We start from the raw sequence: 13,771 nt of genomic DNA, 5'->3' as shown, positions 1-13,771 counted from the left end.
CCCTCAGTTTTTCCTCTATCATGAAAAATCTCTTATGGTTTGTTTCCTTCTCTCTTTTTTCCCCCCTTCTCATATGTTCATCTGCTTTGTTTCTTAAATTCCACATACGAGTGAAATCATGTGGTATTTGTCTTTCTCTGATTTATTTCACTTAGAATAATATACTCTAGCTCCATCTGGATTGTTGCAAAGGGCAATATTTCATTCTTTTTGATGAATGAGTAATAGTCCATTGTGTGTATGTACCGCATCTTCTTTATTCATTCATCAGTCGATGGATATTTGGGCTCCTTCCGTAGTTTGGCTATTGTTGGTAATGATGCTACAAACATTGGGGTGCATGTACTCCTTCAAAACTATAGTTTTGTATCCTTTTGTTAAATGCCAGTAGTGCAGTTGCTGGATGCAAGGGTAGTTCTATTTTTAACTTTTTGAGGAAACCCCATACTGGAAAACATAGGAAATTAACATAATTATTTCACCACTCAAATAATTATTGTCAATATCCTTAAAATATTTCTATGGATGCACATAAGAATAAGTTAATAGATGAAAATCGTTTCATAAAATGGATCTATAATAAATTGCTAGATTCATAATTAAAGCTATCATGTTTTACTTGAATATAAAAAACAAAATTATATGAAACTATAGATCTTGCAAAGCTTAGATAAATAATCCCTATAAGGTCAATAAAAAAAAGAATATGATGCATATTAAGAATGGGCATCACTTAACTGCCTGCTGAAAATGAGCAAAGAAACATTCTTACACATCCTGCCTCCTCTCCTCACCTTACTTTATGCTTTTTGTTATATATAGTACCTTATCAATGTTTATAGTATTTACGATGTATTTTTAAAAGATAATCCCCATAATTGTTTAGACCTTTTATTTTTTTTTAAGATTTTATTTATTTGAGAGAGAGTGAAAGCCCAAGCAGGGGGAGTGGCAGAGGAAGAGGGAGAAGCAGGCTCCCTGTTGAGCAGGGAGCCCGAAGCCAGGCAAGCCGCTGTGCTCCATCCCAAGACTCTGGGGATCATGACCCAAGCTGAAGGCAGAAGCTTAACCGATGGAGCCACCCAGGTGCCCCTAGACCCTTTATGGTTTAAAAGTCAGTGTACCTTTTCAGTCTGTTAATGCAAATGTTCAAGCACATCATTTATTTGCTTATGTATGGGAAGCATGATTGTTTATTAAATCTATCTGATACTTCTGATAGCTGAAGTCTGTATGGGTCTATTTGTGCTGTATTGTTGCTGATGCTTCGCATGCATGTTACCTTTGTTTCTTTGTGTGACTCATATGGTTGATTGCCCTTGAAAATTTATTTGTAGGATGCCCTCAAAGCCTCGGTTGTATGTTTCATCCTTCATAATGTATTTTCATTGGTTTCAGCTAGGACCCTTGAAACGCTATCAATCAGTAGGGAACCACTGCAAACCAAGTTTAAGGCTTGATGTTTCTCACAACCCAAGGTGTGCATATTGAAAATATAAACACACGTGAGGACCAACCTGTAGCTACCGGTTCCCAGACATCTTTTCTTTTCTTTTTCTTTTGCTGTACTTGACATCAGGGGAGCTTCTATATAATTCCTAGGAGTTGGGGAAAGAGAGAATCTTTAGATTTGTTAATGTTTACATTGCATAAACATTTATATGTGTGTGTATGTGTGTGTGTATGGGGTGTAGCCCTGGGGGTCCCTTAAAATGGGGAGGATCTTTGTATGACATGCTGCAAATTAGTTTGGCCTTGAGCCTTGGTTGATATTTATTTAATCTCATGAATAGCATCAAATCAAGCCCAAAGGCAGATATTTTTAAATGCCCTGAAGGAATAATAAGTTTCATTGTTCTGATACATTGTTTACCCCTCCGTTGCAGGCTTCCATCAAAAACTGGGGTTTCTTTTCACTATGTTTTCTACTGTTTTTGGCTCTTCAATATTTTTAATGTTTTTTAAAAGTCTTGTTGTTTATTTTTTATTATTTTCTATGTGAGGGTCATCCGTATTATCTATACCATCAATTTCAGAAATGAGAAGCTCTGCCTAACATCTTTTCAATTTGAAGATTCAGTTTTGCCATCATTCCGATGATATATGAGTCTATTTTTCTTTGAAGTCAATGTTCCAGTCACTGGGCACTCCACCCAGACAAATGATCTTTCCCCACTAAAGTTTAATCTCCTCATAAAGTGGGCTCTTTTTCTATTACGCTTAGGAAAATACAAATTGCAGTAAATACAGATGAATGAGAGTTGAATAAATTAATGAATTTCAGTGTGTTTTATCATCTGGCTTTATAAACTTAAAAACTACAACAAAATTATTTATTTTTATAAAATGCTCATGTACTATTTACACTATTTGATATTTGCTTTGTTCACCTAACAATTTATCATTTAGAATATCATTAGACTATCACCTAGTGAGCCAACTATCATCTTTTAAACTGTATGATGTGATGTTGAGCACTTTTCTTATTTATTCACAAACAATGAAGTTTTTTAAAAATTTTATTTTGGAGAGAGAGGGGGGAGGGGCAGAGAGAGAGGGAAAAGGAGAGAGAGAATCCCAAGACTCCTTGCCTGAGCTGGAGCCCTACTTGGGACTCAGATCCCACGACCCTGAGATTATGAGCTGAGCTAAAATCAAGAGTCAGGGACTTAACCAATTTCAGGCACCCCTGAAATTTTTTAAATATATATATTTATTTATTTGAGAGAGAGAGAGGTGGGAGGGGCAGAGGGAGAGAATCTTCAAGTAGACAACCCACAGAGCACAGAGCCTGAGCAAGAGGGGGCTCCTTTTCATGACCCATGAGATCATGACCTGAGCCAAAACCAAGAGTTGGACGTTTAACCAACTGAGTCACCCAGGTGCTCCAAATAATTAAATTTTTAAACTTATTGTGTTACACATAAGGGGAGAAAGAAAGTGTCTATGACTGTTTTCAGACGATGGTCTGTTTTAAAGTATATATATATATATATATATATATATATATATATATATATATATACTTTATATATATATATTACATTTAAATATATATATATTACATTTAAATATATCTTAAATATAAAAATATATATTAAATTTATTAAACATTTTCATCCTTGGTTTCTCAGGAATACACCTGTAATTTTTTTATTTTTCCATATTCTTAAACCAACTAAGATGTGTTAGCTTAAGGGAATAGTGCTTTAACTGCTTGATGATTTTATACTTTACTTCTTTTCCTTTACAAACTCTAATTGAGAAGCTCCTATTCCTTATAATTTGAGTGAAGATGTACAATTTTGAGTTTAGGTGAATTATTCAGACTTCAGGACAAAAAAACCCAGAAGCTGCTCTATGTATATCTAACCAAAAAAAGATCCTTACTAGAAGGAATTACAAAATCAGAAGAACTGGACAAGCAAAACTGAGAGAACCAGCACTGAACTCCGAGTTTTGAAGGCATTCTCCTATTGCTGCAGTACAGAAATCAGGAAGCCGTTATTACTGCCAAAACTGTTGCTCCCACAATGTCCTCTCCCACCATCACCTCCAAAACTAGTGACAATGCCCAGAAACTTAGTGTCTTGCTGCCACAATGGCCTCCAATTCTTTCTGAAACTGATGGCTAGACACAGAAATGCTGGCTTGGCTGCAAGCATGCACATCTCTCTGACCTTGCTGGTCAACAGGAACAACAGTGGGTAGATGACCTTTGCCTGTCTTCTCAGGCTCATCTGAAGGCATTGCACTGGTAAAGCCTAATTTGCATCCAGAATAATTCAAAGGAGTCCTTAAAATGGAGTTTTATGATTTCTGGACCCAAGGTTTTTTAAAAAAAATCATAAAAGGAAGTAGAAATGGATAACAGTTGCCAGTAGCACACTGGGGAAGCATTATTAGTTCAAAGAGAATCTTGTCCCAGCAATTGAAGTCATTTATTGCTTTGGGGCTAAGTGTTCTGTGGAATAAGAATTCTTTTGGCTACAGATCACACCACCAATATGTAGCAATGCAATCATATGCTCCTCTAATAATCAATCCAAACAGGCAGTTTAGTTGACCCTATCTGCTCCTGGTGGGCAGTGGGAACTATAGGTGTGGTCTGAGTGGGTATGACATAAACTACTCATTTCACCCAAATATATGTTCTTCCCTTATTTGTTACTAATAGACCTCTCATTTTTAGTTGCCCATGTGGATATGTGGATTATAGATTGTATTTCCCAACTTCTGTTGTGATTGGAATTGGTCTTGTGACTAAGTTATGGCCATTGAGATAGGAGTACAAGTGCCATGGACTATTTCATGGAAGTAGTCTTTAAAAAGGAAGACAAAACCTTCCCTTTCTCCCATTTGTTGGTCTGAATGGAGATCTAATGGGTGAATATTAACCAGCTCTCTTGGACTATAAACTAAAGGCCATGATTTGAAGATGGAAACAAGATGGAAAGTGACTATCAGAGATAACACTGAATGCATTTCAAGCCACTAGCCTTTTATGAGAGAAAATAAAATTCTATTTTGTGCTAGCCATTGTCATTATAGGTTCTTCTATAATAGGTTGAAATTACAGAGGACATATTTATACATAGATATTATAGAACATAATTCCGGCTGATATAGTAAACTTCTTTAACAAAGTGATATTTAAGATAAGAACCAAAGAATGGGGGCACCTGGCTGGCTCAGTCGTTAAGCGTCTGCCTTCGGCTCAGGGCGTGATCCCGGAGTTCTGGGATCGAGCCCCACGTCAGGCTCTTCCACTGGGAGCCTGCTTCTTTCTCTTCCACTCCCCCTGCTTGTGTTCCCTCTCTCGCTGGCTGTCTCTATCTCTGTCCAATAAATAAATAAAATCTTAAAAAAAAAAGAACCAAAGAATGATTAAAGAAAACATGATTAAAGAAAATAATCAAGGTTTATTGAGAATAGGCAAAGGAAACAACCCAAGATTTAAAAAAAATAATTTTTTAAAATGAAGAAAATAAAAGAAACTGATTCTAAGTATAAAAGCATAAATTAATTAAAAGAGTAATAACCATAGAAGATTTAAACATAAGTCTATTTCTCTGAAAAATTCAAGGGTATTTATTTTGAGTTAAATTGGTGATTGGAGATATATCTCTAATATGACTTCCTCTAAATATGCATTAACATAAAAGTGAAGAGCTATTTTCAAAAACATAAACTTAACAGAATGGAAAGAATAAAATAGAAGACAACAGAGAAAAACCTTAGTAGCTAGGAAGTAGATGAATGACTTAGTAGACTGACAAAACAACTACCAGTCCTGGAGTGGGAAAGCTGAGAACCAATCCTATTTAGACTGCAGGATTTTCAGAGGCATCAGAGCCGTCAGCCCTGGAGACTCTGGAAATGATGATGGGGTGCCAAATATGGAGGGTCATCATCATTGCCTGAAAAATGGTTAAATCTGTAACAGATAACTTTTCCCCACTGCAGTCAGTGAGCAACCTATTTCTCTGATCCTGGAGTTTTGATTTCTCGTGACAGCAAAAAGGAGAGTCATTAAATTAGAGGTTCCACTGGCAAAAAAAAAATTGAGGGCAGGGTAATATGGGTAGTGGGAATAAGTGACCATCTAAACATTGAATGCTGACTGATTGTTAAAATGCTATGATAATCACTGGGACCAATTACAGATGTTTCAGTTCTCCTTTCAGACACATGGCAGAATTAACTTCCTTCCTTCCTTCCTTCCTTCCTTCCTTCCTTCCTTCCTTCCTTCCTTCCTTCCTCCCTCCCTCCCTCCCTTCCTTCCTTCCTTCTTTCGAGAAAGCGTAGGTGCACCAAGGTGGGGGGAGGGGGCAGAGGGAGAGAGAATCTTAAACAGGCACCATGCTCAGTGCGGAGCCTGATTCAGGGCTCGATTTCATGACCCTGAGATCATGACCTGAGCTGAAATCAAGAGTTGGATACTTAATTGACTAAGCCACCCAGGCACCCCTGGCAGAATATTAATTCTATTTCCTCTTTAAATTATGTATGACCATGTAATTTCCTTTGGCCAATAAAACGTGAGAAGAAATGATATATATTACTTCTGGGCTAAAGCTTTCAGAGACTGTGCATGGTTTAACACATTTACTTTCTCCAACATAGTAATCCTGAAAGCATAGGTGGAGATGGAGTCTCCAGAAGCCTGGATCCCTGACTGACCACTATATGGGCTCCATGCTGAACTGTATAGGATATGTAGTATAAGAAAGGAATCAACCTTCATTGTCTCAAGCCATTGAAGTTTGGAGTTGTTTGATAATGAAGCATTACCTAGCATATCCTGAGTGATGCAGATCTCCCCTCCTCTTCTCCCATCAATTCTTTACCTTTTCAATCTATGCCTTTTTCTTTTGGGTAGGAGATTTTATAGAGTTGGGCAATCTGACCAGTCCAAGTGGAAAAACCTAATCAGACTAACACTGGAGTTTCTCCAACTAAGAGTGCTCTCGGTTCACCTTACAGTACACATTAAAAATGAATAAGCCCTGCCAACATGCTCAGAGCTATTACTTAGTCTACCAAATTAGATTAAGAACGGACACCTGAATGAGACACCTGAAGAAAATTTCTAAAAAGAAAAACAGAAACAAAAAGCAAGCAAAGACGAAAGAAGGTAAATTGGAGAAAACGTTTGCAGAGAAGAAGACTTGAAAAAACAACTATAATTAATATCATCAGATGAGAAAAGAAGCTGTTACATATGAGAAATAAGTACAGAGGCCTCTCTTGAAAAAGTAGGGCTCTTGTAAAATATGAACATAACGAAATGAAAATCTCAAGAAGAGCTTGAAGGTAAAGTTAAGAAAATATTCCAGGAAATATTGCAGAAAGTATTTTAAAATGACAAACAGGAGAGAAAAAATAAGGAAATTAGAGATCGTAGAGGCCCAACATCTGGTTTGTAGTAATTGAGAGAGAGAGAGAGAGAGAGAGAGAGAGAGAAATTATCCATGAAGTAATTCAAGAAAATTTCTAAGAGCTGAAGGAAATTAGTTTCTTAGTATAAAGGTCTTACTAATTGTCAGTGGGTGAACATAAACTCAAACCACAATACATCAGTGTTTAATTTGAAAATGTTTGGTGCAATGACTAAATACTACAAGAAATAAAAATACAGGGGCGCCTGGGTGGCACAGTTGTTAAGTGTCTGCCTTCGGCTCAGGGCGTGATCCCAGCGTTCTGGGATCGAGCCCCACATCAGGCTCCTCCGCTAGGAGCCTGCTTCTTCCTCTCCCACTCCCCCTGCTTGTGTTCCCTCTCTGCTGGCTCTCCCTGTCAAATAAATAAATAAAATCTTTAAAAAAAAAGAAATAAAAATACAGGTCACATATAGAAAGATATAAAATAAGGTTTGCCTTAGAGTTCTTAATAAATACATTGGTTTAGGGAACTCACTGACAAAATATTTTGAAATTCTGAAGAAAAAATATTTTCAACCTAGAACTCTATAATCAAATTTTCAATCAAGTTTGAGGGTAGACTAAAGATATTTTAATATACTCAAGGTCACAACAAAATTTAACTCTCATATACTCTTCTCTGGAAACTACTAGAAGATATCTATCAAAATGTTAGAGTAGTCCAAGAGAGAGGAAGTCAGAAGAAACAAAAGACAACTTTGAAAAAAGAAGTGAAATGAATCTCTAGATGATGTTCAAGGATGATCCCATGATGACAACTGTGTCTCAAGAACAAAATAGTCCAATTTGAAGCTGTATAACTCAAGAGACAGTCATTTGGAGGATATCATCAGCAAGTCCCCTGACATCTCTTCAATCAGATGAAACTGTTATAGGTATTATAGGATGTGATCTATTAAAGTCATAGAGTAAACGAAAAAGGCGGAAGAAATAAAACCCTCAAAATAGGAAATCCAACCAGAATAAAAGGCAAAGAGAATTCCAAGCACAACAGCAAAGGAATGTTCCAGGATGATAGCAATGCAACACATTTCGAGAACCACCACCCAATTGAAAGAAAATGCTATCTCAAAAGATATGAGAATGATCATGTGGAAAATTGTACTGGGAAGCAAAGGGAAGTATGGGAAGAACAAGTGGTAAATATAAAGAAGATCAAGTAGGGGCGCCTGGGTGGCTCAGTCACTTAAGCGTCTGACTTCAGTTCAGGTCATGATCTCAGCATCCTGGTATCCAGCTCAGCTTCCCACTCTGCACTCAGTGAGGAGTCTGCTTCTTCCTTTCCCTCTCCCTCTTGCTCTCCCCCTGCTTGTGCTCTCTCTCTCTCAAATAAATAAATTAATTAATCTAAAAAAAAAAGAAAATCAAGTAAATGAAAAAGCAAGGAAATTATTAACTTCGAGGAAAAAAGTGAGAAAATATAATTTGTACACAACAATGTTCCCAATGATACGGCAACTTAAGGAAGGCAAGAACGGGCCTTGAAAGTATACAAGAGCTAAAACCTAGTCCCAACATAGTAAGGAGTCAATTGATCATGTCTAAAATTAATCAAAATATGGAATACAGAATAAAGCAGAAGAGATAACTAAAAGAGATTAAAGTGGCTTGCTATTAGGAAGGAGCTAGGAAAGTGAAGAAACAAAGGGCAGAAAACTATTGTATTTTATTCTAAGCCAGTTAGTAATATTTGATTTTGAACCAAGTTCATATATTATTTTGGGGAAAAATGCATATTAAAAGATCAGCAGAATAGAGACCTTGCAAGTCTCCCCAAGGATAAAGGAAAGGCAAAATATTAAACATTACTAATAATAGGGATATACCTGAAGATAAAAAAAAAAAAACGAATTTTGCAAACCTAGAAAAAATGAATAGCTTATAAAATTAAACATAAATTACTTTAAAAGTAAACAAAACCTGGACAGATTGATAACCAAAAGTAAAATGGGAAATACAGTCATAGATATACCACCAGCAAAGCCACAAAACCAACTCATTTAAAAACTGGAGAAAGTTTTCTTAAGATTTAATCCTGGTGGGAAGCCAGAGTTTAATTGCATGTTCCCAGATTAAGGAAAACAACTTTATTTTTCTACAAATTCAGACTATCAGAGAAAAAAGCAATGTGAACTACTAACGTTACTGTGACCATTTGAAGAAAAAGTTGTAATAAAACCGCAAAGACACTTGGGGGTAAAAAAGTCACTCCTGTTGCAGTTCCTTTGATCCGCCATCTTTTCGTTCTATTCTTGAAAACGGGAATAACATCCACAAAACGCAAGGTGGCACTGCTGGCTAAAAAGAGGGGAAGATATTCACACAAAGGATGTTATAAATTCCAGTGTTCAGAGGAAAGCTGGCCAGACAAGAAAAATAGAGGAAAGGAAACTGTGGTGATGGAGTTGGGGAAAAGTGGGACTCTTCCCCATGAGTATTTCTATTATCCAGCTCATTTCTAAGGATTCGGTTTCTGCCATTTCTGAGAGCTGCTTGAGTCCCAGTGAACGTGGTTTTGAAAGATTGCATAAACAAAGAATGGAGGCCAGAGTGGTGCGTGCAGCGCAGAAAAGGCAAGTGTTATTTCTTTATGTGTTTCTGGGAGTGTCTTGGGCTGGTGCAGAACCGCTTCGGTATATTGTGGCAGAGGAAACAGAGAGAGGGACCTTTCTGGCCAACTTAGCAATTGATTTGGGGTTGGGGGCGGGGGAACTGTCAGCTCGGGGATCTAGAATCGTTTCAGATGAGAACATACGATTTGTACTTCTCAATCCGCTTACTGGTGATTTACTGCTAAACGAGAAATTAGACCGAGAAGAACTGTGCGGCCCCACAGAGCCTTGTGTGCTGCCTTTCCAGTTGTTACTTGAAAAACCTTTTCAGATTTTCCGTGCTGAACTACAGGTCACAGACATCAATGATAATTCTCCAGTATTTCTAGATAGAGAGATTACCTTAAACATTTTAGAAAGTACCGCTCCAGGGGCAACATTTCTCCTAGGAAGTGCACAGGATTCAGATGTTGGAATCAACAACCTGAGAAACTACACCATCAGCTCCAATGTCTATTTCCATATTAATGTCCGCGATAGTGGGGAGGGGAATGTTTATCCCGAATTGGTACTGGATAGAGTGCTGGATCGTGAAGAGGTTCCTGAGCTCATTTTAACCCTCACCGCCTTGGATGGCGGCTCTCCGCCCAGATCTGGAAACACCCTCATACGCATCCTGGTTTTGGACATAAACGACAACGTCCCTGAATTTGTAGAGTCGCTTTACAAGGTGCAGGTGCCTGAGAACAGCCCTGTTGGCTCCCTGATTGTTACTGTGTCAGCTAGAGATTTAGATGCTGGAAGTAATGGAGAAATAGTCTATGCATTTTTTTACGCTACTGAAAGAATTCTCAAAACATTTCGAATCAACTCAACATCTGGCAATCTTCATCTTAAAGCCGAATTGAACTACGAGGCAATACAAACTTATACATTGACTATTCAGGCCAAAGACGGTGGAGGGCTTTCTGGAAAATGTACTGTGGTGGTCCAAGTAACAGATATAAATGATAATCCACCGGAACTGCTCCTGTCATCACTTACTAGCCCAATTGCAGAAAACTCCCCAGAGACAGTAGTAGCTGTCTTTAGGATTAGAGACAGGGATTCGGGGAACAATGCAAAGATGGTGTGCTCCATTCAAGATCATCTCCCCTTCGTCCTGAAGCCATCAGTAGAGAATTTCTACACCCTGGTAACAGAAAGCCCCCTCGACAGAGAAAGCCAGGCCGAGTACAACATCACCATCACCGTCACTGACCTGGGGACCCCCAGGCTGAAAACCCAGCACAACTTAACAGTGACGGTGTCCGACGTCAACGACAACGCCCCCGCCTTCAGCCAAAGCTCCTACACCCTGCGGGTCCGCGAGAACAACAGCCCCGCCCTGCACATCGGCAGCGTGAGCGCCACCGACAGAGACGCGGGCGCCAACGCGCAGGTCACCTACTCGCTGCTGCTGCCGCCCCACGACCCGCACCTGCCCCTGGCCTCGCTGGTGTCCATCAACGCGGACAACGGGCAGCTGTTCGCGCTCAGGGCGCTGGATTACGAGGCGCTGCAGGCGTTCGAGTTCGGCGTGCGCGCGGCCGACCGCGGCTCGCCCGCGCTCAGCAGCCAGGCGCTGGTGCGCGTGCTGGTGGTGGACGCCAACGACAACGCGCCCTTCGTGCTGTACCCGCTGCAGAACGGCTCGGCGCCCTGCACCGAGCTGGTGCCCAGGGCGGCCGAGGCGGGCTACCTGGTGACCAAGGTGGTGGCGGTGGACGGCGACTCGGGCCAGAACGCCTGGCTGTCGTACCAGCTGCTCAAGGCCACGGAGCCCGGGCTGTTCGGCGTGTGGGCGCACAACGGCGAGGTGCGCACGGCCCGGCTGCTGAGCGAGCGCGACGCCGTCAAGCACAGGCTGCTGGTGCTGGTCAAGGACAATGGCGAGCCGCCGCTGTCGGCCAGCGTCACGCTGCACGTGCTGCTGGTGGACGGCTTCTCGCAGCCCTACCTGCCGCTGCCGGACGTGGCGGCGGCCGAGGCCCGGGCCGACCCGCTCACCGTCTACTTGGTCATCGCCTTGGCGTCGGTGTCGTCGCTCTTCCTGGTGTCGGTGCTGGTGTTCGTGGCGGTGCGGCTGTGCAGGCGGAGCCGGGCGGCGTCGGGGGGCGGCTGCTCGGTGTCGGAGGGCCCGTTTGCGGGCCACCTGGTGGACGTCAGCGGCACGGGGACCCTGTCCCACAGCTACCAGTATGAGGTGTGTCTGAGGGGAGGCTCAGGGGCCGGTGAGTTCAAGTTCTTGAAGCCGATTATCCCTAATCTGCAGCTTCAGAGCACGGGGAGGGAAGTGGAAGAGTATCCCTCATGTCAGAATGATTTGGGTTTCTGATAAAGGATGAAAAATAAATGCTCATATTGTGTCTGTAAATATATTTTTATTATGTAATTCATCCCGAGTACCTGTAGAGGAGTGCTTTCATATTTTTCAAATATTGTTAAAGTCCTAGAACAAATTTATTCACAGAGACACGGATCCAGCTTTAGCCCTAGGAAACTTCCACAAAGCTTGTAGTATATATGTCTTGTAAATCATCTCAAACAATTTCGCATTGTTTGCAATCTATTACATAGTAAATCTTGTTTGAGATGTTGTAAGTTGGTTTTGTCTTTAAAGTTTGTTGCTACTCTTATTTTCTGAGTTGGAGTGTTGTACTATACTTAGTTTTAGAAGTATCGGTTGTAGAGTATCTTTTAAAGCTTTTCAAAAAGCACTTACCATGCATAATACATTATGTTAACACTTTTAATCTTAGAAGTGAACCTATGAGGTATTCTTAGAAATGAGCAAATAGACCTCTATGGAGAGGTCCAGTGAATTCACTAGGGTCACCAGCTAATAAATGGTAGACTTGAGCATCTCTCCTAGGTCTGACTCTGAGGACTTGCTGTGATGCTATATTGTTTTGTCATTAGATATCACCTGGCAAGTTTCTCTCTGATTAAGGAGAAGAAATCTTCTCATGTTAATATCCCTGTTCAGTCTTTTCTACATTTGGAAATAATAATGTATGTAGTGGTCTGTGGTCATATGTTCTTACATACCCACAATCCGGCTTTTCTGGATCAATTATTCAACTATTATTATTAAAGCTGTGATCTGACCAAAGCTTAAGTAAAAAAATATTGGAAGATCAATCTGTGCTTTTTCCTTGTTATCTGAACACATGACCTTCATTTCACAGAAAAGTTAATGGCCCTGAATAGACATAATACATAATTTTGATTATTTTATTAGTTTATTTTTTCTTACTTTGCAGTAATTCTTCTACAGTGGTCCCTTCCTACTTTTAAAATACATTTCCTTCCTTAATTTTAAAGTTTTTTTAAAAAAAAGTTCCTATTCAATATGTTGCAGTTGCTGAATCAGGAAAGTATAAGAATAGTTTAAATATGCCATGTTAAAGAAACAATTTATCAAATTGCTTAGAGATTCTGAAGAATTAAGGAGAAGCTTTGTTTGTTATAATAATCTCACTGCTTTTTCTCTAACAATTACCCAGATAATTTTTACATAACCGTATTCTGAATGTATTACAAGTGAAGTACTGGTAACTCTTAAAATAGTACTATTACTGTGAATTATTAATGGGATATAGTCTAAGGGCAAAAGAAAAAACCCTCATAGCAGTAAAATCTTATATTGTTTTCATAATGTTAGGATAAAATTATCCAGTTTTCCCAACAAATTGGTGAAAGGGAGAAAGGGAGGATGGAATTTTACACAATGAAAGAAATTAAGACATATACTAAGGAAATATAATGCTTGGTGGATCTTGTTTGGGTCTTGATTCAAACAACCATAACAATTTTGAATGAATTGGAGAAATTTGAACCTAGGTGGATATTAAATAATGTTAACCTAATTTCTTAGGTATAGGAATGGCATTGTAGTTGGGGTTTTTTGAGTCATTAAAAGTTGGAGATGTATAATGAAGTATTTATGGGTGAAAACTTAGTTTGAGATGGGAAAATGATAGGCAGATAAAGTGGGCAAATATGGCAAAATATTGGTAATTGTTGAAGCTAGTTATGAGTACCTGGAGATTCATCATATTCTTCTTCTTTATGGGGTTTGGATTTCTTATAATAACAAGTTTTTTACAAATGTAAGAAGAGGAGTTAACAAAATTAGGAAGGAAAGAATGAAGGGGGGGGGTAAACAGAAGGGGGAATGAACCATGAGAGACTGTGGACTCTGGGAAACAAACTGAGTCTTCAGAGGGGAGG

The 13,771-nt window shown here is 39.5% G+C and overlaps 1 protein-coding gene across 1 annotated transcript; it reads left to right on the top strand.

The window, feature by feature from the left end:
* Nucleotides 1-6,262: 6,262 nt before the first annotated feature.
* Nucleotides 6,263-13,689, top strand: PCDHB7 (protocadherin beta 7). The gene has a single exon (XM_045794461.2). The coding sequence runs from the start codon at nt 9,375-9,377 to the stop codon at nt 11,871-11,873; it is 2,499 nt and encodes an 832-aa protein (XP_045650417.2). The 5' UTR covers nt 6,263-9,374; the 3' UTR covers nt 11,874-13,689.
* Nucleotides 13,690-13,771: the final 82 nt, after the last annotated feature.

Source organism: Ursus americanus, chromosome 5, assembly GCF_024610735.1.
Source record: "Ursus americanus isolate L20-20 chromosome 5, mUrsAme1.1.p, whole genome shotgun sequence".
In the NCBI taxonomy this organism is placed as follows: Eukaryota; Metazoa; Chordata; class Mammalia; order Carnivora; family Ursidae; genus Ursus; species Ursus americanus.
This window is presented reverse-complemented; position numbering and strand designations above follow the sequence as displayed.

Excerpts from the sequence above, each read along its gene's own strand:
- PCDHB7 (XM_045794461.2), top strand. The coding sequence starts at position 9,375 with ATGAGTATTTCTATTATCCAGCTCATTTCTAAGGATTCGGTTTCTGCC.